General features: G+C 37.3%; 1 protein-coding gene across 2 annotated transcripts in view; it reads left to right on the top strand.

Moving 5' to 3' along the window:
* LOC137295553 (adiponectin receptor protein-like) overlaps positions 1 to 27,275 on the top strand; it is a 66,262-nt gene that overhangs the window by 17,437 nt on the left and 21,550 nt on the right. For both annotated transcript variants that reach the window (XM_067826942.1, XM_067826943.1), the window contains 2 exons: positions 6,327 to 6,507; positions 9,228 to 9,415. In XM_067826942.1, the coding sequence (XP_067683043.1) occupies positions 6,327 to 6,507; positions 9,228 to 9,415 (369 nt within the window). The remainder of the gene's footprint in view (positions 1 to 6,326; positions 6,508 to 9,227; positions 9,416 to 27,275) is intronic.

Consider the following 27,275-nt stretch of genomic DNA (forward strand, 5'->3'; position numbering starts at 1 on the left):
AACTGAATGCATGATCATGAAGAAATAAAATGTTCCCATGCAATGTGAAGAGATCTTGAAACTTTTATAAAACCAGGCCGAAAGACCTGGAACGTTGCTGGTTGCAGATTATCATTGAGTAACAAGTATGTCCAATGTAAGAAATAGAGCATATCAACATACTTGATGGAAAATAAGACAATTGTATGATAGAAACCATAGCATGTATGCTGAAATATATAAGAACATGTTTATACTGTTGTATATAATCGAAAGAGTTTTCTTACAATGCAAACTTGGAAGACTCTGTATCCTAAGGGCAGTCTTGGGCATCTAAGGCTCAGCCAGAAAATTTTACCTCCCTTTTCTCCGCTTTCTCATAGTAGCTATCCAGCTAAATTGCCATTACAACCAAGCTCACCAGTGTCAACAAAGATAACGGTTGCAGTTGTGAAGGTTTGTTCACAGTATGACTCAGATTTTGGGGAAATCATAGAGACAAATTGCCGTGTCCAAAATTTGTGTAAAATATATGCAAGTACTCCTTCTACCACTTTCAGAATTCCTTTGCATGATTTGTGTTACTAAGTTTGGGCAGTTAGATAATTTAAAAAACGAAAGTGAGTTGTGATTGGTACGTTCAACTTCCCAGCGTAGAAACTTGATTGGGTAAAAAGCCAGCCAAGGGAGGTAATAAAATTATTGGGCCAAGCCATAGATGCATACAGGGTATAGTAGAAATTTATCGGAACATATATACCCTGGTGATATCAAGGATGAATGAGATTGAGCTTTCTAAAATTATTGGAAGCATGCTTTTAGCCCTGTTCGGTATGTTAAAAGGATGAAATTTTTAGGCAAGTTTAGGTCTGCAACCATTGCAATGTGCAGCCACTATCAGATGGTTGCAGAGGAAGCTAATGAGTGGGTTTGATTAGTAGGTTAAAGGTCACATGCAATGCAAAACACAACTAATCAGGTTCTAATTCCTTTTAATATTACTAAAAGTAATAAATTATCAAATATGCAAATTCCTCTTATTCCACTTATTCAAGTTGAAAAATAATGCAATGAAAAAATGCCCTCAAAATCAGAGTTTAAATGGTTTACTAAATTTCCCCTGCTGAAAGGCAACTCATAAAAACACAGCAAGTGATGCTTGCAAGGGTTATCGTTAAGGTCAAAGTCCGAGAACAAGATATGTTTCTTGTGATTACAAGCATCTTGTTCTGCAGAAATAAAAATACACTAGTCCCATGCTTACAGATTTCAGGAAAATGTAGCATTAGATATACTAATGGTATTGCTAAAAATTGCTCAGTTTGAAAACTGAAATGTTTTAATACATATGACCCATGAAGGTCCCGGGGTAGAATAGGCCTTCAGCAAACCAAGCTTGCCATAAAAAGCAACTATGCTTGTCATAAGAGGCGACTAATGGGATCAGGTGGTCAGGCTTGCTGACTTGGCTGACACATGTCATCGGTTCCCAGTTGCACAGATCGATGCTCATGTTGTTGGTCACTGGATTGTCTGGTCCAGAATGATTGTTTACAGACAGCCGCCATATAGCTGGAATATTACCGAGTGTGCCATAAAACTTAACTCACTTACTCACTTTTAATACATGTCTTCTGAAATAGAAAATATGTTGATTGTGACAAGTAGTCTCTGTTACAGACAAAACTCAATGTCATGTATTGACACCTATATATATGCCTGCCTGTCTGCTAATAACAATATGCAATACACAACTTCAGTCATTGACCACATGCAATTTGAACTTAACACCTATCAGACTATACATCATAAACAAAATATGTTGATTTATGGCTTGTTCTGTCTCTCTCACATTATGTAATTACACAGACAGGCAGGTGTGATATTTGTATACATGACATGTTATTATATCTGTGGGTTGCCATAGATGCATCCAAGGTATAGTGGAGCAAACTGCATCCATTTTTCTAGGATGACTGGATTGGACAGAAACTGATTTCAGTTTCAAGTTCTGCTTTGTACTTTGACAAAGGATAGTTTCCAGCCATGCGTTAGTTTACCATCTCAATATTTGTTGATTGGATGCAGAGAGCATATATTTACAAAACCCTACATCTCAATATGCATTGTTTATGGATAACAAATTCTATTATTGTATATGATATAAGTGAGTTTGTTCAAAATTCTCTGTTCACCCAGCAGAAAGTGGGTACCCTATGGAATAAGTCATGTAGCCACTAACCTTCTAGCATCTAGCAGGCAGCTTCGATTAAAATGGGTAATAATAATCAGATTGTTTGGGCGCTTCAAGTATACATTGTGCATGGAGTAATGTGCATGATAAATGGACTATTATTATTATGTTTTACAGATTAGAATTGAAATGCAGCAGAGAGGGCTTGGGGGATCCTGGCACAGTCAGGCTGGTAAAGCTCATCATCAGCTCAGGGCCTCACCCCTTCTACACGCAGCCCAGACAGCGATGGGACTTCTCCCAGAAAACACTGCCTAGTCGAACCCACCAAGAACTTTTCGGAGAATATGGAGGCTCCCCAACACTGCAGCCTTCTGTTACCCAGATTGTCAGAAGGGCTGTGCTCCCGGTGGAGAACCCAGGCACTCTCCTCATCTGCGCCAAGAGATCAGGAGGTACCAAACCAAGGGCACCAAGAACAATGGGGAGCCTGACGACAGTGTACTTGGGATACAGGCGAGACATTTCAAAGGCGAGGTCCACATATTTATCATGCTTTTCCTGAATCTTGCCAATCACATTGCTGTCAAAAGGGACAGAAAATTCAATGATATAAATAATTTCATTAGTTTTATCAAAAAGGACAAGATCAGGTTTGTTGGCTGGAATTTGTCTCAGGCTGTATATTGGCCTATTCCAGAGAAGTTTAAAAGCATCATTTTCCAGGACGCCCTGGACATGTTCAGGGTCGTCCCTTGGATGGACCTCGGGGTCAAAGCCACTGGCATGGCGGAGACGATAATAAAGGCAGCAAGCCATGCCATCATGTCTTTTAAGATAAGCTGTTTGTGCCAAGGAAGGGCATTCACTGACAAGGTGTTGGACAGTCTCTGTGAATTCATTGCAAAGACGACATTTCATATTGATATTTTCTTTAAGAATAACATTCTGGCGATTGCGCGTGGGAAGTGACTGGTCCTGAGCAGCAAAAAGGAAGGCTTCAGTTTCACATTTGTGACGAGCCGACTTCATCCAGGCAAAGGAGTCGTTTGGATTGCTGTTCTGTTCCACACACTGCATGTTCACACGATGCAGTGGCTTCTCAGACAGCTTCTCCACAAAGGACCGACTCTGGGCAGACTTGGTGAAGGACTTCACCTGGTTTACTCCCATTGCTGTAACGTCCTGCAGTACATCGCCATCAACAAAATCAACTTCAAATTTCAAATTGTGTCCAACAACCTTGACACGCTTAAAATAGCTGTGGAATTCCTTGCTTTCATCATGAGTCTTCACTTACATCACCAGAGGATCATCCGATAAATAACTATGTGCAAAAGCACACATTAAAATTCTGTCATGAAGTACTTCCACATTAATCAGACCCTGACCTCCTGAATTGATTGGCATATATAAACGATTAATAGAGGAACGAGGGTGGTGTGCTCTGTTATCAGACATGATCCTTCTGGTCAGGCAGTCAAGACCCTGGATGTCTTGTTTTGTCCACTCTACCACTCCAAAGGAATAGGAGAGGACTGGCACAGCAAAGGTATTGGTGGCTTTGACTTTGTTTGGAGCATTTAGCTCTGAGCTCCAGATTTTCTTTAAACAATATTTATACTCAGCCCAAAGTTTATCTTGAATCTGGGCATTCTGGAGCTTGTCTTGAACTTGAAGTCCAAGATAGGTGTAGGCCTGTTCTTCCACAAGATGCTCAGTAACTCCTCCCCACTGTAACCTGACCAATCCATCATTAGTTACCTTGCCACGTTTCATATGAAGAGTATTACATTTGTCGAGTCCAAATGTCATGCCAATATCATTAGAAAAGGACTCGACAAGGAGAACCTGTTCTTTCAAATTAGTATCTCCTTTGGCAAGGAGCTTGATGTCATCCATGTAGAGGAGATGGGTAAGAGGTGTTGGGGATCTGTGCTGCGGAGGTCCGGGATGGTATCCCTCTTTATTGAGCAGAAAACTCAAAGGATTTTAAGACAGACAAAAAAAAGCAAAGGACTGAAGGAGTCCCCCTGAAATATTCCCCTTCTGATTGGAATAGATTCCGAAGTCTGCACCTGCCCTTGCGAGTACATCTCAAGTTGAGTCGACCAGCAACTCATTGACGACTTGAGTAAATCAAGTAGTCGCTCAGGGAAGTCAATATACTGAAGAGACTTCAGAATCCATTCGTGAGGGACAGAGTCGTATGCCTTTTTGTAGTCTTTCCAGCTCATGGAGAGGTTGCGGTGGTACGTTTTAGCCTCTTCCATTTTCTGTACAAGAAGTTGATCCTAGCACCCCCAACATCCCTTTCTCGCTCCCTTCTGCTCTCTGTAAATTATCTCATTGGAAGAGCAGTAAGATGACACGAGGTTTGTCAAACACCCTGTGAATAGTTTATGTTGAGTATTCAGACACGTGATAGGGCGGAAGTTTTTGGGATCAGTCAAGTCTCCTTTTTTTTGGAGAAGTATTGTGCGATCTTTGCAGAACCATGGAGGAACATCACCTGTGTCCACAAGAGAATTGAAACAGTGAAGTATTATTATTATGTTTTACAGATTATTATTATTATTATATGTTTTACAGATTAAGATTGATATGCAGCAGAGAGGGTTCGGGTGATCCTGGCACAGTCAGGCCGGTAAGGCTCATCATCAGCTCAGGGCCCTCGCCCCCTCTACACGCAGCCCAGACAGCGAATGGGACTTCTCCCAGGAAACACTGCCTAGTCGAACCCACTAAGAACTTTTCGGAGAATATGGAGGCTCCCCAACACTGCAGCCTTCTGCAGAAGGGCTGTGCTCCCGGTGGAGAACCCGGGCACTCTCCTCATCTGCGCCAAGAGATCAGGAGGTACCAAACCAAGGGCACCAAGAACAATGGGGAGCCTGACGACAGAGTACTTGGGATGCAAACGAGACATTTCAAAGGCGAGGTCCACATATTTATCATGCTTTTCCTGAATCTTGCCAATCACATTGCTGTCAAGAGGGACAGAAAATTCAATGATATAAATAATTTCATTAGTTTTATCAAAAAGGACAAGATCAGGTTTGTTGGCTGGAATTTGTCTCAGGCTGTATATTGGCCTATTCCAGAGAAGTTTAAAAGCATCATTTTCCAGGACGCCCTGGACATGTTCAGGGTCGTCCCATGGATGGACCTCGGGGTCAAAGCCACTGGCATGGCGGAGACGATAATAAAGGCAGCAAGCCATGCCATCATGTCTTTTAAGATATGCTGTTTATTATTATTATTATGTAAACCCAAGTGCAAAATATTCCACTTTTCATTTGCGATTGGATGGATACAATTTTGTTTGCTTTTTGACAATCAACAATGTATATTGTATGTCATGAATAACTGATTAATGTGTTTTAATTGTATTTGGGGTTATTTTGGGGTTTCATGTGACCTTTAATGAGCTGTATTTCATGCAAATTAGGTATGTTGGATGTGAAATCTGAATAACAAGCTGAACTAGAACTGATGGTAATGGTCCATATCATTTGTGTTTTATAATGCAGGTTTGACTGTATTGAACTTTGATGCAGATGGGAATTTATATGTAATTCTGATTTTTTTGTTCCAAGGTTTGTATATATCCTTAAGCTTTGTCCTTTTGCTAAAAATATTAGTTATTGAACATAAATGTTGATAGCTACTTAATTTCATTGCTAGACTTATTGTGTAGTTCAACAAGCTGTTGAAACTGTATCCAAGTAACCTTGAGTAAATGCATTTATATAGAATGTTTCTTCTGATTACTTTTTCAAAAGTACCTTTCTCTTATACTGTATATAACAATTTGTTCGTTTGTTGTTTAACACCATATTCAGCGCTATTCCAGCAGTATGATCTCAGTATGTAATTTAGCAGCAATCTGCACAGTTGGGATCAGTTGACATGCATCAAAATAGCCTCTCTGACCACCTGACCCAGTTGTTTGCCTATTACTACAGGGCTTGTTCAAGGAAAATACTAACCAAGATCTCTATCATGTTTATAGGTATAGTATATAAAATGTACAACATGTTTGATCAGTGATCTTTCCTCTAAATTGTGTATTTGGAAAACATTTGTAATGGTATGTCTGAACAGAACTTTCCATGTAGACTGAAAGTCTTGTCTTTGTTTTCTTTTTAAGGTATGATAGCTTTTATGGGCATAGCCATCTACTTCCTGTCCAGGCCGTCTGTGGAGATTCAGTGGCAGGAGAAAGCCGTATTCTCAGCATTCTTTGCTGGTGCCATTTTGTGCATGGGTTTCTCCTGGGTATTCCACACAGTTTATTGTCACTCAGAGAGAGTTGGCAAGTTCTTTAATAAGTAAGTACTTTCAAGTCATTGTGTTAGAGAAAGTTCAGAAGGTGCACTGGCATCATTCTCTTCCCACAGAGGTTACTTGTCATATCTTCCTACAAACATCTGTTCTAATATGGCCATATTTCACAGCTCTCACAAAATCCCCTAGCGGCAAAAAATGGTAGCAGATTTATCTCCCTTTTTTTCTGCCCAACCAGAACACTTGTTACATCGACTTAGATTCAACTTGACAAATGCAAGCAATGTGGAGAAACAAAAATGACATGGCTGAGTTCTGTCCAGAAGAAACATTTGAGTATCGTGCTCGGGAAGAGGTTCTAGTTTTCACAATGCATCTGGAAATTACCAAGATCTTTCAAATGATCACTTTTGAAACAAGGTCGCTGATTGCACTGCTAAATCTGATTGCCTCCAATCAGAACACTTGAACACTCGCACCATGAAAGGGTCGTATTAAAACAGGTTACGTAGTAAGATGTGACAAGTAAGCACTGTGGGAAGAGAATGCAGTGGCACATGACCTCTGGAAAGCTTTTGTGCTATTTTGGGGGCACTTACAGCATGTTTCCCTCGGCTTTTGAAACTACTTGTACCAATCCCCTCGCAGAGATGCCAACTACTCCGATTTGGGCAGAGTAACTCCCAATTATACAGTGTAGAATCTGCTCTCCGATTTCTCGTTGCAAAAAATAATAACAAGTATTTACCGAAAACTTTATACGGTTTACAATTTCGTAATGCACCAGTTTTGTTTAGTTATTTTTGACATTACATCGATACAGCATTTAGATATGTAGCGTGTGATCTTTAGATCTCTAATGTATGATAAGTTGTTAATGATGACAGTGTTGTTTTTCTGAATGCTATCAGTAACCCACATGCGCATGAAGAATACAGCAGCATGGTGGAGTCAGATTAATCAAGCATAATCAGAAATTAAGAGCAGAATATAATGCGACATACCCCTGTTTTGCGTCATTGAAGATCGGCAAATCATATGCTTTTTGCTCCATTTGTCAAGTTGACATTCTCCTTTCTCATGGTGGCATTAGTGACCTCCATCATCATGTTTTTTCGGACAACAAACAACGGTTGGCAACGGTTAAAGATAATGTGAACCAGAAGAGGATTTCCACAATGTTCACTACGCCAAACTTTACAACGACTGTAATAAGTTCGGAAGTTATTTTCACAAAATTCGTTTCCATGGCAGAATTCAATATTTTGCTGCAAAACTTGGCAGACATATCAGTCAGAACCTAAAGTGGTGCCTTTCGCTATTTACAGGTTTTTGTGATTTATTATTTTCTCAACCCATGAAGGTCCTGGAGCAGAATGGGCCTTCAGCAACCCATGCTTGCCATAAGAGGCGACTATGCTTGTCGTAAGAGGCAACTAACAGAACTGAGTGGTCAGACTCGCTGACTTAGTTGACACATGTCATCGGTTCCCAGTTGCGCAGATCGATGCTCATGTTGTTGATCACTTGATTGTCTGGTCCAGACTCAATTATTTACAGACAGCTGCCATATGGCTGGAATATTGCTGAGTGTGGTGTAAAACTAAACTCACTCACTCACTATCATTTTCTACATTTCCATGAAACGTTTTGGAGGTTGTCTCAAAATGTAGGGATGGGTTTCGTTTTTGAAGCAGAACTCAAAAAACATTCAATATGTTTCTGCAAAACCTGTTAGATGTATCAGTCAGAACCTAAAGTGGTGCCTTTTGCTATTTACAGGTTTTTGTGATTTCATATTTTCTTGGTTTCCATGGAAACGTTTCGGACTCTAAGGCTAAAAAATCATTACGTAACCGTCAGATGATTTGTCCTTTCAAATATGTGGGGGCCTGGGAGATATGTCATCTTCTGTCCTTATGACTCATTATTTTTCCCAAGGGCTATGTTTTCTGAGCACAACTTGAAAGCTTGGCAGATATGTAAGGCAGATTCCTAAGTGGTGCCTTTTGCTGCTTACTGACTTTTGTTGTTTCCATGGAAATGATTTGGACTTAGTCTCAAAAGGGAGGGATGGGGTTCATTTTCGGAGCACAAGTGATACTTGATATCTCTCTGTAGATGATTCAGTCGATCTTGGCAGATATATACAACAAATTGTGAAGTGATGCCTTTTGCTATATTACAGATTTTTGTCATTTTTATTTTTCTTGGTTTCCATGGAAATGATTCGGACTCAAAAAAGGAGGGAGGGGCTTTATTTCCGGAAGACAACTCGAAAACTTCTAAATATCTCTCAGCAGAACTTAACAGATATGTGAGGCAGACCTCAAAGTAGTCTCTTGCTACTTGCAGATTTTTGTCTAGTTGAATCTAAGTCGATGTAACACATGCTCTGATTGGACAGAAAAAACGGTGATAAACCTGCTGCCATTTTCACCGTTAGGGAATTTTATGAGAACCGCGAAATGTGGCTGTATTAGAACAGATGTTCGTCGGAAGATATGACAAGTAACCTCTGTGGGAAGAGAATGGACTTCCATGGAAACAATTCAACCTTAGTCTGAAAAGACATCAAGTAGCCGTCAGATTGATTTGTCCTTTCAAATATGTGGGGGCCGGGGGGGATATGTTATCTTCTAATGATGTTTGTTAGTTACAGCTGGAGTGGTAGCCATTTAGTTGTTTTGGTTTTGCATGATGTTTACCTTTCATGCAGAAAATATTGCTTCAACTTCTATTCAACTTCTATTGTGTGTTTCAGGTTGGATTACTGTGGAATAGCCCTCCTGACAATGGGTTCCTTTGTGCCATGGCTTTACTACAGCTTCTACTGTCGTACTGAGCCCAAGGTGGCATACCTTGTCTTGATCTTTGTTTTGGGCATCATGTGTATAGTCGTTGCCATGTGGGACAAGTTCAGTCAACCAGGATACCGTCCTGTAAGAGCAGGTGAGGATGGAAACAGATTGCTAAATACTTTATAAATATTGCTGGTTTGTACAATACCAAGGTTTTAATACTTCTTATGTCACTTACAGGTTTAGTCATCTAATGACACTGCAGTTTCCCTTAGGTACCCTTCTGATTTTAAAGTCACATGCAACCCAAAACATAATTCAAACACAGTTATCGCTTATTTATGACATATAATATACATTACCTATTGTGAAAAAACAAAGAAACGAAATTATGAGCATACAAATGCAATACTTTGTACTTGGGTTAACTTTCCTCAAAATGGTGTGCACTCAAGTGTAACAATGTCTTCCACTGGCTGGCTCATTTTGCCAATACCTTGAGGGCTGTCTGTGTATATGTAGAGAATCTGCATGATTGTCATTTCCGGAGTATGGTGAGTAATAAGAAAATAACATTCTTTATGGACAACAACTTCTTTTCTTGTGATTCATCAAGGGCATTTAGAAGTTGGCATAGTAATACGGGACAAATTTTATGGATAGCAACTTCTTGAGTTTATTTTCACGACATTTCAGGGCTTATCCTAGCCCCCTCATCAGGTGGAGCTGAATTGAACAGTAAGGCTTACTCTTAACCCCCTGGTTGCCACAGGGACATATATGTCCTTCCTCTACATCCCTCATGTTGAAGTCCAATAAAATTCTAAATATACCACGCATATATAAATACTTTACAGTTTTGAATTCTGTGGAAAATGCCCTGTTTCTTGATACCATCCACTATTATCTCAGACCAAGCTAAAGTGATTAAAATTGCCCTTCATAATAGGCTTCATCGTAAACATCGTCATTTTTCAAACTGTACAAAATAGAGATTCACAGCGTTATTTGCATTATGTTTTGAAATGTGAAAATCGGATAATTACTGGGAGTAATGAATTTAAAAAACTGCATATTAATGATCACTGATATCAAGTTTTCATGTAAGCAGTAATGATAATTCTGAAACGTTGCCGATGAACCCAGAATCGGTTGGGATGTTTTCGAAAATGCACTTACAAGAATGCTGAAGTGCGCTTTCTGCCATATTGGTTAGTGTTTACAAATCCCGTTTCGATAAGGCTGGTAATGAGACGCCTATAACATCACGTATATTTCATAGTCAGCTGCGACAAATGCATCATTGAATTCCCCACACATCTTAGAATCAAATTACAAATGGTCTTTGTCACCAATACCAACGGTCTAGGTAAAACCAAACGAAAGATAATTGGTATGAAAACGAATGCTGTGCTCGAAAGACTGCGCGCATTTGAAATGTAAACAAAGAAAAATTCCAATTTTACACTGCATAGCATTTTCGGATATTTTCCAGCATCCAGCCGTCTAATTATGCTTACAATCGCTTAATACACTAAGTATATTCAGGGGAAGAGTATCGTAGCAAGAAAACGCAAATTGAAAATAGATACAATGAAATCATTTGGTAATTCATAAGAAACTGTCAAACTTTTAGTGCAGTGCGATGCCATGACTGCCGCAAAATCACGCAGAACGACAGTGGTACTTATCAGCATTTCTGGCTTCTTCCATCATTTGCAATGTAAACAATAAAAACATATAACAATACACAGATAGTCAGAATAATTCTGATTACTTGCATCTCACATTTACGTACAAAAGATCCCAGAATCAAGGAAAAAGTCCTCACAAAATCCTGTGTACCCTTGTCAGCAAAGCCACCATTTTGAAAGAAATCGGTCATTGGTAGTGATGTCACACGTCAACATTGTCGCTCATATTAGGCAATTTCTTTGAGGTGGTCAGTTGAACAAGAGTAAACTCAATGCCCATACCATTCCGATTTCACTTTTAGTATTGTGATGTATATTTTGCGTATTTTGCGTTCAGTTATGTTTTCATGAAACTGATTTCAGTATCTACATATATCCATACGCTATGTTTGAATAATATTTACATGGGAATTGACGCAGTAAGTGTACTATACCACATTTTAAGCCTCTACACAAGTGTTGGAAGATCACACGTAGCCATTACTGCAACATTTGCTTTAGTTCCCAGGATGTACAATATTGAATACGTTGGGACAAATATTGCAGTTTCATATGAACAGGTCAATAAACAGCGATTTAATTCCAACTTATAAGTAAAATTGATAATATTAATGAAAATGATTTGTACATTTTATTGAATGTAGAGGCACACATATTTAAAGGAATTGTCTTGTTCATTGTATTAGTTTGTGTTGTTTTCATAGACAAAACAATTATGAATGTTGATTGACCAGGTGCGAGTTTGTCAATTATCATTTTTTTTTATAATAAAGTCAATTAAAATTCGATTAAGATATATCTGATGGCAGAATATCAAACTCAAACAATATTTATCAGAAAACAATGTCACATCCAAACCTGTAATTCTTCTTATGAGTCAGCTGATGTGATGGCTAATCTGGCCTTGGTATGGAATGTTAATCCTGATGGGAGCTTGTTCAGTTTGCCGTGAACGATTATTTTGTTGATGGAGGGTGGTGGCAATGTTCTGCTCTACTAGTTGTTTAGGATATCCATTGAGGGTGATGAAAGTTGTTTTGAGGTGGTCGATTTCATCTAGGAAGTGTGCTGGGTCGCAGATAGCCTTAGCACGTCTGTTGATACAATGGCTCATTTAATTTGTGGATGGTGGTTGGATAAATAATGAATATACTGGTCCATGTGTGTTGGTTTACTATAGACAGAAGAAGTGATCTTGTTGGATGAATTATCGAGGGACACATCAAGAAAGGGCAGCTTGTGTTGGTCTTCAGTTTCCATGGTAAACTGGATGCAGAAGTGCTGTTTGTTAAGGTGATCTAGGAGAACAGCAGGGTCATGGTTAGGATCAAGGATAGTGAAAATATCATCAACCTTTCGATACCAGCATAGTGGTTGGAATTGCGATGTTTGTTGGGCTGACTCTTCAAAACTAGTCATGAAAATTTCAGTAATCAGAAGGGAGCCCATGAATCTGTTGATAGATGTTGTTCTGCCATGTGTATGAAGTCTGGAAACAGCTGGATTCCAATTCAATAATGCTGTCTATGCTGAGTGTTGTGTGAAGAGTATCAATACAACCGTTTAACTTTCCACGGAGGATATCAAGAGCTTCATAAAATGAAATGTTTGTAAATAAGTCCACAACATCATAACTTACCATTCTGCCTGATAGTCCAACAGTCTTCTTACAAATGATGCCGAGTCGCTGATGAATGATTTACCTTCTTTCCCCAAAGGGCTAAGCAGTTTAGAAAGAAATTGAGCTGTAGTGTAGTAAACTGACCCTTTGGAGCACACTAGTATTCTAGTTTTTACAGGATTTTTGTGAATTTTCATAGTGGCATGGGCATAAGGAGATCGGCAATTGATAGGATCTAACTTATTATACATGGTATCATTGATTTGCTTGCTGTCATGGAGAGTCTTTAGAGTTTTCTTGTACTGGCGTTTCAACTTCGCTGTAGGGTCCTTGAGTAGTACTTTGTAGGGGGTGATGTCACTGAGGGTTTTGTTCACAAGATCATGAAATTCAGGGGTGTCCATGGTGACTGCTGCCTTACCTTTGTCCACTTCTGTGATGGTGATGGATTTGTCTTTGCAGAGTTCTTGGATGGTCTTCTTTTCTTGTTAGGAAATATTACTGTGTTGCCTAGAAGAACGTTTGATGAGGTGCCGGAGGTAATCCACATTACCATTGGGGACCAGTTGTTGGAGGACGCTTTCAATACTGAAGATGAATTCATCTGATTTGACGGTGTTGCAAGGCCTTTAGAAAGGAGAGATGTTGGAGATCAACAGAGATCTAGGGGTTTACCTCCCTAGTGCCTCGTGCATCACCAAATTGACCAACAAGGGCACCCATGGATGAACAATAATTTCTGTGTACTGTTAATAGTATAAAATTTAGTAGTATAAACAATGGGGGCATGGGACCACCCCATATAACCCATAATAGAGAAACCTATCCTTCCCTCACTCATTTTAATTTATAAACCCCATAATACAACCACTTTTTGTCTCCCCTGTAAAGAAGTACCCAAGTCCTCCCACAAATAGAGTCGACGTTCTGGTGGGATTGGTATAAAGTGCTACGTTATACCTGTGTAAATCTGGGTAATAGTAGAACCTATCACTTTTGTCATCTCAGCTTCGAGTTGTGCCTCATACCTAGTGTATAATTTATTGATTTCCTCATCAGACATTTTGCGCATTTTATCAGCAGGGATGTTTTCTCTTAAATTTTGTTTTCCCTTACCACCAACAACTAGAGTTACCAGTCTGTCTCGCTGCTTGTTGTCCTTTTGTTCATCTGAAACTAACATCTGTTGTAGTAATTCATCACACTCCATTTTATAATATAGTAATCTAGTTTTTGATGTAAAAAAATAATATCCAACATACACTAAATACATACAGATAAAGGTTAGGTTACACACGACTATAACTTAAAAAACCGACATGTATACTAGAATCCACTAAGAACTATTAAAACGTGACTAAAAATACTAAAATTTAGTAAACTATTACCAAAGAATTACTAACTATTACTAACATTTACTAAATTGTTATTAAAAAACAAAGGAGGCTGGTCGCAGGCCATTACTAAACTATTACTTGATAATCCACTGGTTGGTCGGTTTTCAACAGGAGCTTGGCATGTTTAATTACAGCGAGGTGTTTCTTTACCTATTCTCGGTCTAGTTTACTCATCACATCGTTCTCTCTCAAACATTCCTCAAACGAATCCCTGTCCTTGCAGTGAAATAATGCCACCCATCGCGTCTGCTCCCTCAAATCTTTCAACACAGAGTTGAATTTTTATGTCAGTACCCAGATACCGTGATTTGCATGGCGGCCAGAGAAGGCTAGGTACCACTGCATGTCTTTTTTTCTCTTTTTTGTTATCTCTCTGTTAGCGCTACAGTCACCCAGGATGAACAACGTTGGTTTCCCTTTAAATTGGTTGTGTAACAATTTTAAACACTCTTGTAGACGTGTACCCGGGTCAAATATGAATTAATATAATATAATATAATACCCCTCCAACAAATCCAGTACGAAAACGGTCTTACCACAACCCGTCTATTATTGCGCAGTGCGGAGCGCATGGTAAATAAATAGATAGCTTGCACGAATCTTCCATTGTCTATATTACGTTTCATGTCCATTATTACCTATAGATATAATTTTAATTTACCAGGTGGCTCTTGAGCATTCTTCGTTATTTGAATTTGCTGTACCCTTGCTACCCTTGCTACTGTTTTATCATCCGTCAATCTCATATCCAACCATAATGCAAGCTTTGTGGTCAAGTAATCACTGATATTCACAGAGTATAGATCCAGATCACTGACCACTTTGTTGACTTTTGAGTTTCATTTTATCGCTGGTAGCTTCATTTCATCCCTTTGCTGGTATGCTCTCATTCCATGGCCAAAATTTCTCGCTGTCCCTTTTGACTAGTTCGTATTCCTCCACGGGTATGATTAAAATACCTTTCATCGATCGCGCCGGAATGTTCATGCTGATATTCCATGCTGTGTCGCTCTTATCGCGTACTACCATTCTTTGTCACTGTATCCTATTGTAGAGGATGGTCATTTTTCCAGAGTACTGATTTCAAATCTTCCTGGCAAGATCCAGACTAGTTCCCTTATCGCACTCTAATGATATGTTGTTTATCTCATAACTACCCTCATAACTACTCTCATTACTGTTTGGTAAACATTAGACTTTGATGTAATCATTGAACGTGAGTTCATATTCCAACCTGTCACCCAATGCAGTTTGGTAAAACGATGCGTGCCCAGTTAGTAACTCAAAGTCTAGTGGGATACAAAACCTGTTCCCATACGCTTCATAGATTGCTTGTTCACTAACTGATAATTTAGTTAATTCTTCTGACATGAAAATGTACCCTATACATAACCTATTTGATGATTTGTTACCAAGTCCATGATACGCACCTTTTTCACGTTCACTCTTACTTTTCCATAGGTCTGTGTAACAGTAATACACATTGCTATCGTCTATACTAAGCACCTCATTACCGCTAATTTTTATGGTGGTCCTCTTGAGTATAGCATCACCCACATTCTTCACGAGCTCACATTTGTTGGTGTTTGAAGATGTGATATTAAACACCAATCGTGCTGTACCTGCAACTATAATATCGTTCTCACCCAAGTTTGGGAATCTAAGTAATTGGCTCTTGTGTATCTTACTAGGATTATTTGTAATAGTAACCGACTGACGCAGGGCTTTGACGCCTAGTGGTTCTCTTAACCTTCGAAAAGGATTTAGCTTTCTACCATATGACATTATTAAATATTTAAATTAATATATCCCGGTAGGGGATATTGTGGGGGATACCCCTGGTTTAACCCTTGGATCTGGTGGTGATGTCTTTATACCCGTTTCACCAGTATGCGTTGATGGTTGTATGTGGGAAACGTTGACGTCGGTGTTAATACCCAATTTTTGTACGGCCGTGGTGATGATTATTTCATTGTTGTATCCCGTTATTTTATAAATTCTCAGATGCATATTACTCGGAGCCATGTACAATTCCACACCAAACACACAGTCGACTTTTGACCTGGCATATTGCAACGTGTCCTGGTATCGTTTTATAGCACTAGGTAGATCTACTGGTGAAGCAATAGCATCCTCAATATTAGTCACAAACTGTAAGCGGTTCCACTACCTATACTGGAGCGCGTCTGCAATTGAGCCCCGAGAATAGCCCACACACGTACGTTCTAATCAAATCGTTTAAATGAATAATACCAGCGCGAGTGTATCCTTTCCAGCGTAACTATTTTCCAATCATCTTCCGAACCGGGAGGCTGCTCCACTTTTTGGACCTTTAAAATTCATACGATCATCTCTCCATTCATTACTTAACAGAGCAAAGTCCTGCCTAAGTATACCTCCTCTCACTAAATCATTGCTGGCATCTTTCACTGCTTTTGGTCCATATTTGGTAGGTTTAGGAACATATCATCTGGAAAACATTTTCCGTACTAAACATTTTTCGTTTCATAAAGTTTCTTAGTAAGTCTTTTTTAAATGCTTTTACTGAGAGCCCATCGCTGTAAGGAATTCACAAATCATGCTTTAGACCTGGTAAACGCCAATCGGTCTTAGGGTCAATTCTGAATTCATTACAAATCCTTTCGTAAGCACGTCCATCATGTGTTGTTCATTACATTCCACGCCTTGTCCTGTGGAAGTGGAACGCTGATCTCTTTGAGGATACGCCTGATCTGGTAGTATATGCGAAACGTGAAAACTGATTTACTCAAGGCATCAGGCCTAGTGTCTGTCAATGTCAGACCGCACCCAGTCATAGCGCACCATATCGCGAAATTGAGTTAGTTCTGCCAAAACTGCATCGGGTTACTAAACCATGCGTGGACAGATTTCTCATCAGTTATTAATAGCCTATACTTTCCAAACACATCTACAAACTGGGTTTTAAAATACAAACCATCCACATCAACTAAGATTTTCACGTGTGTGAAGTCAGAGGCATTTATATTATCATTTTTTGGATAATGTACTTATATTATTATTATATAATATATAAATATAATAATATGTACCTTACTCTTCCTGATACATAGAGCAATGAGGCCGTTCAACTTCCATACTCTATTGATAACACGTCTGGTCAACTCGAAATAGCACTATGTGATATAACCTACTACCCATGATGGACAAATATTAATAAAAATAATAATAAGCTGTTTATTAGTGGAGCCAGACACCTAATAGCCAATGGATACTACAGCGTATGTTCTCTCAAAGATGAAATTTTTAAACCCTTAGCAGCTGAACTTAAAATAAGTGACTCATACGGAACATTCACTGGTAGGAAATTACCAGAGTTAGTTCCATACCACGAGCTATATGTTCATCTCGATCAGCTTGGCACAACGGGTAATATGAAAAGTGAAAGTCCTTCCACATTGTTGATGGCTGTCACGGTTAAAGCAGAAAAATACAATGATGGACAAACTGAGTAGTTTTCATCGAGAGAGTATAAAAAATTAGCAAATCGTAATATTTCTGAATTGAAAATTTCAAGTTTAGATCCAAAAAACAATACTATAAATATAGGATACTTAAGCATAACACTACATATACAATAATGGCTAGTAATCAAGGCCCAGGAATGCGAATAAAAAATGCATTAATGTTGGTTTATCAGACTTAGGTGATACTAGAGGGTTTGGTGACTCAGGAATAGATGGTAAAATATACGCTTTTAAGCTTATTAACAGCATTTACAGATGTGTTCCCACCGTCAGTGGTGATTCTGGTAGTACTTTTAACCTAGATACATCAAGATCTATCAGTGACACACAATATGATATAGTTCACAATGACGAGGATGACTGGAGAATATACCCATCGTTTGGTGGTAAATTACTTGATTTAGCAGACTTTGAAAGAATGAACGTTGAACAAAACAAACCATACTATCTAATGCTCACTGACGACAACATGTGGGTGTTGTTACCATCTCGAATCTATTGGCTTCTCAACATAACACTAACTTCACCATTTGTTTTCATAGAAAGCAAAGACCACTATATAAACAAAGTCATAAGTAGCTTACGTCCCATTAAATAGATGCAATATAATCATCAAACCTGTCTCGACTATGGCAGCCCACATGCTAACAAGTAAACCCAGAGTGACTGCGGCATTGCAGTTGGTTAGTGAATTCGACGGTGTGTCCACCCTCCTGGACAAGCTTACGGAGAATTCAACGCTGGCAATGCAAGTCTACCTAGGTGAACCAAGAACTGAACCTGTTATACTCATGAAGGAAATCACTCACTTGGGATAAAAAACCACAAGAATCAGGTTTGCTCTATTTATATTCAGGTGATGCATGAAGCACGTACAAGCATACAAGGTGTACGTGTTACCTTGGAAGACACTATATCTGTAGCCGCTATTTATATATTTGATCGCATTAGTTTTATTTGTTTGAAAATAACACCTGCAACATTATCAGAAAAACAATTTGAAACTATTTTCTAACAGTTATATAAACAATGGTAAGCAATCACCCTAATGTAACACCCGCTGATCTAGGAGACACAAAGCAATTCAATTCACCTGGTGAAGAAGGCACCCCATACCTCCTACACTTTAAAGACGACGCATACGAACGAATGCCACTAGCAGATTTTACAGAGCTTGAATGGTTAATTAAAATAACACTAACCAATCCTTACATCTTTTTTAATCAAAATGATTTTGTTTCCAAAATTACTAACAACAGGATCCTCCTCACATCCTTTAATCCCTTAAAAGATAATACTGTACAAGTATTACGAATACCAAGTCACACTGGTAACAAGTTAGCTCCAGTCAGCTTGAATACCAGTTTAGTCATTCGCAGTATTTACGATTACCAATGCAGTCTAAGTAAACTTATCCTCTGTGCTTTTCGTTGCACTCCACCACCGAGTCCAACGGAACCTCATGAGAGGTTGCATCAGGTAACCTTTGAGATTGACCAATCAGAACACAGCTTACCAAATTGCGAAAGTGGACATTCACACATACCTTTTGAACTTTTTATCTCGAAAAGGTTCGTACCCGAACGATTCCGAATGCTATTTAGCGTACGCTCACTTCCGGGTGGTGCACACAGTGCATGTTACAAGCATGACAATGGTGAGTAAACAGTCCCTGAAAATAGTGTTTTTGGCAATATTCAAGGATGTCATCTTGCGGAAATATTGGCTAATAGTAACCATGTCAACAGAACCCCAAAGCATATATACAGCTGGTCAAATAACTGTGTTATATACAGATTTTTGTTTGTGGAGAGATCTGTGTCGGTAACCAGAATATTTTGAAAGTCACTCTGATCCCTAAATAGTAGCCGTTGTTTGATTGGTTAATTCTATTTAACCGTCTCGTGTTTGACTGGACGGTTATAAGTCGCTCAAAGGTTACCTGATGCGACCTTCTACTAGGTTTTGTTGGTGGAGTGTAATGAAATACACTGAGACTAAGTTTACTTAGACTGATTACCAACATAATTTTTTTTTCAGATTCAAATTATGGTATAAAATCAAACACCACATTAATTATAGACGTATATCTTGTTGAGACTTCCGAGCCAAGAATACTTTTAGATGGACTGAGAATAATTTGGTTTAAAAAACATGAGAATAAACGTTGCTGAATCATAATAAGGCAAGGCTATGAGCCATTAATAAATCCTGATGTGGTTCGTATTGTAAATTAAAACATACCTATTAATATTTCACCCATTTACCTGTATGATAATCTAAACCTCATAAGCCTTAAATATATTAATCAAACATTTAATGACAGATAATTAAAAATAATTTATGAAGTATATTATAGACACACAGAATAGATCTGTATCCAGCCCTAGATGAAGAAGGAAATGTAGAGGGGAGTGTAGAGAGGTTTCGACTTAAACAGATATGTGAAATAAAACGACAGCTAGAACAAGAGCATGATAGTCGAGCATCACTACATAAGAAATACAATAGAGTTTTAAACTATATAGATGGTGCTAATGACACTAATGACAAGTGGGATTAGGGGCAGTACGAGTTGGATTGTTGACAACAATCGTAGCCGCACCTGTGGTGTTAGGACTTGAATTTGCATCTATAATTACAAGAACAGCTGGGATGGTGTTTAAATTTGTATCCTGCAAAATGAATCGTGAAGCAAAGAAACACGATGAAATTAGAATCCTTGCTGAAGCAAAGTTAAACACTTCAGAAGATCATATTTCCACCACACTCAAGGACAATAAAATCTCAGAAGAAGAGTTGCATTTGATACTAAGTGAACTAAAACTTAGTTCTTAATCCTTCCACTTATAAAAATGTCAATAATCCAAAAGCCAGAAAGGTATTGTTAGATGATATAGAAAAGTATGATTTGATAGACATTTGGAGGGAAAGAAATTACGATGTAAAAAAGTACACATGGTGGAAAAAAAATCTGAAACAACAGTCAAGACTTGATTTCTTTTTAGTTTCACAAGATTTAGCAAACATGACAAGTGACTGTTCCATACTTCCAGGATATAAATCTGATCATTCGGCAATTATGATGTCCTTTTCCAGTGAACTTCATAAGGAACGGGGTGGTGGATACTGGAAATTAAATACATCATTACCATATAATCAAGATTATGTAAATATGGTCAAGGTCATGCTTTTTGAAACAAAAATAGAATACTGTAACTTCTCTGAGTATGAACTAGGTCATACTGTGGACTCAAAATTACAACTTAAGTGACACAATGTTTTTAGAAACATTTTTGATGAAAGTGCGGGGGAAACAATATCATTCTCTTCCTACCTAAAAAAAAATCAAAACTGAAAAAATATAAAATTTAGATAAAACAATTCCTGCAATGAAAGAAGAAATCAGAGAAAATTTCTAAACAGTAAGTGTAACTTTCTGAACTATCCAAATGTAAATTAGAATTTGAAAAATTAAAAGAAGCTGAAATAAGAGGTATAAAAATAAGAAATAGAATTCAGTGGTACGAGGAAGGAGAAAAAACAACCAATTATTTCTGTCATCTCGAAAACAGAAATTATACCAGTAAGCTTTTGAATAGTGCCATTAATGATAAAAGGAAAAGTAATATCAGATGGTAAGGCTATTTTATGTGAACAGAGAAAATTTAATGAAAATTTATACACATTAGGTGGTACAATAGCAAGTAAATATACTGAGATACTCAATGATATTATTACACCAAAACTAACAACTGTTGAAGCTGAAACTCTTGAGGGTTACATTACAATAGATGAAATAACACAAGCTCTTAAATCAATGGAAAATAACAAAAGCCCAGGAATAGATGGTTTCCCAGTAGAATTCTTTAATTTTTTCTGGAAAGCTCTCCATATTTGGGTTTGCAGATATATATCAGAAACATTCAGGCAAAATATGTTAAGTCCAACAATCAAAAGAGGCATCATCACGTGCATTCCAAAAGCTAGCAAAAATAGACAGTTGTTAAAAAACTGGCACCCAGTTTCCCTACTAAATTCTGTGTATAAAATAGTCAGTACATGTATAGCCAATAGAATTTAAAAAAACTTTGAATACACTTATTCATGAAACTCAGACAGGGTGTATCTGTGGGAGATGTATTAGTGAGAACATTAGACTGTTATATGATATTTAAGTTTGAAGCAAAATTACAGGGTGAAAAGGGGCTGTTGTTACTTGTTGACTTTGAAAAAGCTTTTGACAGAGTCTCTAAAGAATTTATAATTCTAACAGTAGGAAAACTTGGTTTTGGACCCAATGTGGAAAAATGGATCAAAATCTTCATAATCCTACATCTTGTGTTATACAAAACGGTCATTTATCTCAATTTTTTCACAATGAAAGGGGCTGTAGACAAGTCGACCCAGTCTCGCCCTACATATTCCTTTTAGTGGCAGAAATTTTAGGAATAATGATCTGTAACAACAGTGCAATAAAAGGAATTACGTTGAATAATACTGAAAAAAAAATTGGACAAGATGCAGATGATACTGAATTATTTCTTGATGGATGTGAAGAAAGCTTAAGCATAGCAATTGACACCCTAAATAATTTCTACAAAATGTCTAGTTTAAGAATAAATGTAGAGAAGACTAAAGCAATATGGATAGGCTCAATGGCAGGTAGTGACATTATGTTATGTCAGGATCTTAAGCTTGATTGGCACAGTGGGGATTTTGATGTACTAGGAATGAAGCTTAATCCTAACTTGAATAACCTTTGGGTAATTAATACAAGAAAAAGACTAGAAATTATTAATAGAACTCTGGGGAATTGGAGGAAAAGAAATTTGGCATTAATAGGGAAAATAACGGTCATTAAAACTTCAGCACTCTCATCATTGGTGCATATATTCAGTTCACTCCCAGATCCTCCAAAAGAATTCATTGATAAATTAAAAGATATATTTTATAAATTCATCTGAAATGATAAGCGCGATAAGATAGAGCGAACAACACTTATTAGAAAATAGGAAGAAGGGGGACTGAGAATGGTTAATGTAGAGGTATTCATAAACTCATTAAAACTGTCAGTATTAAATAAATATCTCCAAAATAAAAATACTAGCCCTAGTACCTTTCCATTAAAGGATGTATTTCTGCTTGGAGCCAACATTGAAAATTGTGTGAGAATAATGAATCCCTATGGAAAGATGTGTTTGCAGCATGGGGAATTTGTTATAGAACACATAAAACTGATTTTACAGATATTAATCAAATCTTATCTGAACCCCTTTGGTTCAACCATCAATTCCAAAATAGTAATTTTATTATAAGACATTGGTATCTTAAGGGTATTCACTTTATAAGAGACTTGTGTAATGATCAAGGTATTTTGTCATTTAATGAATTTAAGAAAACTTACAAAATCAAAGGCACAGTTCTTGATTACTACCAGGTTCTTTCAAATATACCAAGAAAATGGAAAGATACTATTAGAAATAATCTATTGATTGTTCATAATCACTATCTCAGCACATCACTGATATGTTTACTTTCAGCACCAAAGAGGTCAAGATATTTCTATGATAAGCTCATAAGTACTGAAAATTTCCCTTCTACATGTGAAAAATGGCAAGAACTCTTTGACACTATAATCCCATGGGAACATATTTTTAAAGAATATAGAAGATGCACAAAAGATACTAAATTGATTGACTTTCAATTTGTTCTTATATACATAAAAACAAACATATATAAATAAATATCACAAACTCACGTTTTTGAGACCCAACTGCAGACGGGCAGCGGAGTGAACAAGTGTCTGACTTGCATGTCTCTCGACAATTCAGTGCAAATCACGTGATCAGTGACCGAATTACACATTGGTTTATAGAGCATATGATTCGCATCCTCAAAATGCTAATCCTGCATAAATACAATATTCAGAAAAAAACTTGATATTGTTAATATTGGTAGAGATATCTATATGTGATAAATATTATGTTCCTTAAAACAAGAACATCAAATGCATATCACTGTCAGCGAGGTAGCGAATGTCAACAATAGTCACATGATCACGGGCCCCACATAGGTCTATAAATAGACCTGTAAACAAACTGGTTACGGGAGCTGTAGGGACTGTGTGTGTATTGATGAATATCCATGGCAATATCATTCCAATTGCCAATTTTCAATAAAAAGTATTGTTATATGATCTTTGCATTGTTGTATTCGAGGAAGTTCAGTCTTGTATATTAAAAAGGTATAAACAAGGCCAGAGCAGACACAGTGCAAAGTTTTTACACACAGTTTAGAGTAAGTATCCTTCCACGCGACAAGTTCTTACTAAAATGCTTGATCAATGCCATCCACAAGTTTCAATGTTTTCCATGGCCGACCTGCGTTTTTTCTGCACTGCAAGATAATTTCAATTCCCTTTTCTTGAATATGTGTTTGGACCATGTATTTCTGCCTCAATTCGTATGCTTTATTGTCCAGGGAACCGGGAGATCAGTGCGGATAGACATGTGTCTGTCTCGCAGTAGGGCACTCTTACGAAAACTGGCTTCAATAATAGCTTGCCTGTCACACATGTATACAAATTTGGCTACAATAGGTTTTGGTGAAGCAGCTGTGTGGGGTTTTGTACTCTGGCGCAGCAGCCTGTGAATACTCAAAATGTTAATGTTGTGAGCATTCGAACTTAAATTTATTCATAATATTATATACTCAAAAAAAGAATTACGGAAAATGAAATTAATTGATGTTTAACTTTGCTCTTTTTGTAACTTAGTGTCTGAAAATTTGATACATATTTATTGGAAATGTGAATGTGTGAAAACATTCTGGTTGAAACTGAAAGAATATATTGACAATAAAACAACAGAAAAATATACCCTGACAAAATATACATTCTTAATTGGCGGAAATAATACTGACTTAATGAACCATAGACTTCTTGCTGGTAAAAAATACATTCATGTATCAAGTATTAAAAACACCAAGTTATCACTGGATGCATTTCTAAAAATACTAGGTGATATTTTCAAAACTGAAAAGTTTATTGCTATTAAGAATAATAAAATGTTACAATTTGACAGAAAATGGTCACCACTGCTGCCATATATGCAGTATGTATAATTTCTATCCATATGAACGTTTGTCTTATTGTGTACTTGTGCTGTTGCATCATTTATTTGTGTAACTGTCTACTGAGTTGAATGAATAAAAGAAAAAAAAAGTGAACTGAAAAAAATGAAATAAAATGAAAGAAGAGATGCATCATAAAATAAGTTCTGCAATAAGCGAGGACGAGAAAAAAATATATATAAAACAAGGGATACAACAAGCCCAACAAACTTTTATTACAAAAACCAACGACATTATAGAAGATTAATGTTAAACAGTTTTGCTGAAGTCAATATTTTAGGTTGATGTTACATAAACTAGTCCCATACCCTCTCACTAGGAAGACTGTTTGTTACTTCTTTACAGGGGAGGTGAAAAGTGGTCGTATTATGGGGTTTATAAATTAAGATGAGTGAGGGAAGGATAGGATTTTATATTATGGGTTATATGGGGTGGTCCCTTACCCCCACAGTTTATACTCCTACTTTACATGCTATACATGCAATACATTTATCAAAAATCTTTGTACATGTCCAAACTTACAATTTGGTATAATAAGGATCTGTCATTTCTAGTTTAATCCAACAACACTACTATATATTCAAAATAAGATGTATTCACTCTCTGAGCCTTGTTAGTTGTAACCATTCACTACTACTTCTGTTGTGTTGTCATAGTATTCCTGTTAGCAACTGGTATCATGTTGTCATAGCATTGTGACATCATAAGCATTGTGAGGTCAGGGGCAGAGTTCACTGTTTCTGTTCAGGGCCCGCTTGCACAGAGCAATCTTAGTTACAATCAATCTTTGGTCCCTACAATCAAGTTTACAATCACCATACAATTGCCCTAATCCACTTGCACAAAGACAATCTTAAGACAGCAAGGTTTTAAGATTGCGATCTTAACTAGGATCGAACTCTTCAACGTTGGAGATAGTAATTTCTTAAACTTGACAGCTGTCTACAGTTGTCTTCAAGTGCGCAAACAAAATGTGGAACTGGTTACTGCACGGAACTGACATTCCTTCCTATATCACAGCTTGCAGATTTTTCATGAAAACAAAACAAAACAAAGCAAATACAAAAAACAAAAAAAAAAACCAAAGCAAAAAACAAGTAAGAAATCCCAAAAAATCTTTGTAATGATAACGTGGAAGATAACATATATGGTAACTTGTACATCAAGGGTTATCCTCTAATTTTTCTACATTCTAATATTATTTATGAACTAAGGATGTCATACTGCAACCACTGAAAACTCATGTTTGATGATAAAATATTGAAATACAAACAAGTACATTAACAAATTTGGGTTTTGAGTTACTGACCTAGTACTCATGAAAATTAAAAGATAACATAAATTATAATCAAAATATCCTTATGATACAACACTTAAATGTACCATGATTTGTCATTGGCTGTCAATGAATCTGAGTTTGGCATCTGGTCGGTGTTATTTGGAGTAAAATCCCAAATATATCCCACAAGCATTAGATGTGTAAAGATATGAAAGTGTGACATGACTGTGGGAGTGTTGTGGAAAATGCATGACAGGGAAATAAGAAAACGTTATGATTCCATGTGTTTTGTATGTGTTGTTAAATACTTATCTACAGTATGTTAATTACTTTACGCTATTTTGTTGATAATTATTTTTTCTTTTTGTTAAAAAACTTTTTTACGCAAATTTCACATGCCTCAGCAAGTGTATTTTCCTGTTTGAGGAATACTTGTGTTATATTCAAAATGCATGGGTTAAAACTCTATTCTCTCATCAGAAAGAAACATAAATCCAACTGTAGATTATTGACAGGTCTATGATCCAAAAGAAATATGTGGAGATCTGCGCTATCACAATATAACATACATTGTATTTGGGCATGGCAGATTTTACAGCAACGGTTTAATACGCAAAGGGAAACTACTCCCATCTTGCGTAAAAACCAAGATTAGCTGTCCTTGAGTTATTGAAAAGGTCATGGCCACTGCTAATCGCATGCAGTTCGTTACTATCCTTTCCTTGTTTATCTAAAAGGTATGGTGTTAATACTTTTTCCAACACTGAATCAGGTGAGAATTATACTCTATGATATTGACTCGATAATGATGTTGTTCACTACCTCAAATAATGATATTTCAGACGTTAAATCGATGTTGCATTCTCTGTGTTGCTGAAGTGTTGAGGCGAATCGTACAGTTTTATGCAGTATATAAGCAATCCCCAAATGTAATGCTGATTATTTGTGTGAAACTGACACCAACTTGAACACCATTTTGCTACTGACTACAATGATCTTAGCTCCTTACAATTGGTTCTGACCAATTGTAAATTTTGATTGTAACTTACAATGATCTTAGTCTACAATTGCTTTGTGAAAGTGGATGATGATTGTAGCTGAAGGCTAAGATCGCGATCTTAAGTACTTACAATGATTGTAGCTCTAAGATCGTTTTGTGCAAGTGGGCTGAGTTCAGCTCAACCTGATGAGGGGGCTAGGATAAGCCCCGAAATGTTGTGAAAATAAACTCAAGAAGTTGCTATCCATAAAATTTGTCCTGTATAACTTCTTTTCTTTTATATGATGTGATGTTGCTGTGTGTAAAGAGTGACAATGGTATAAGTAAGAATCCTTACTGAAACATCGCATCATATACAATAGGAGAAGTTGTTATCCACA

The sequence above is a fragment of the Haliotis asinina genome, chromosome 9 (assembly GCF_037392515.1).
Source record: "Haliotis asinina isolate JCU_RB_2024 chromosome 9, JCU_Hal_asi_v2, whole genome shotgun sequence".
Taxonomy (NCBI): Eukaryota; Metazoa; Mollusca; class Gastropoda; order Lepetellida; family Haliotidae; genus Haliotis; species Haliotis asinina.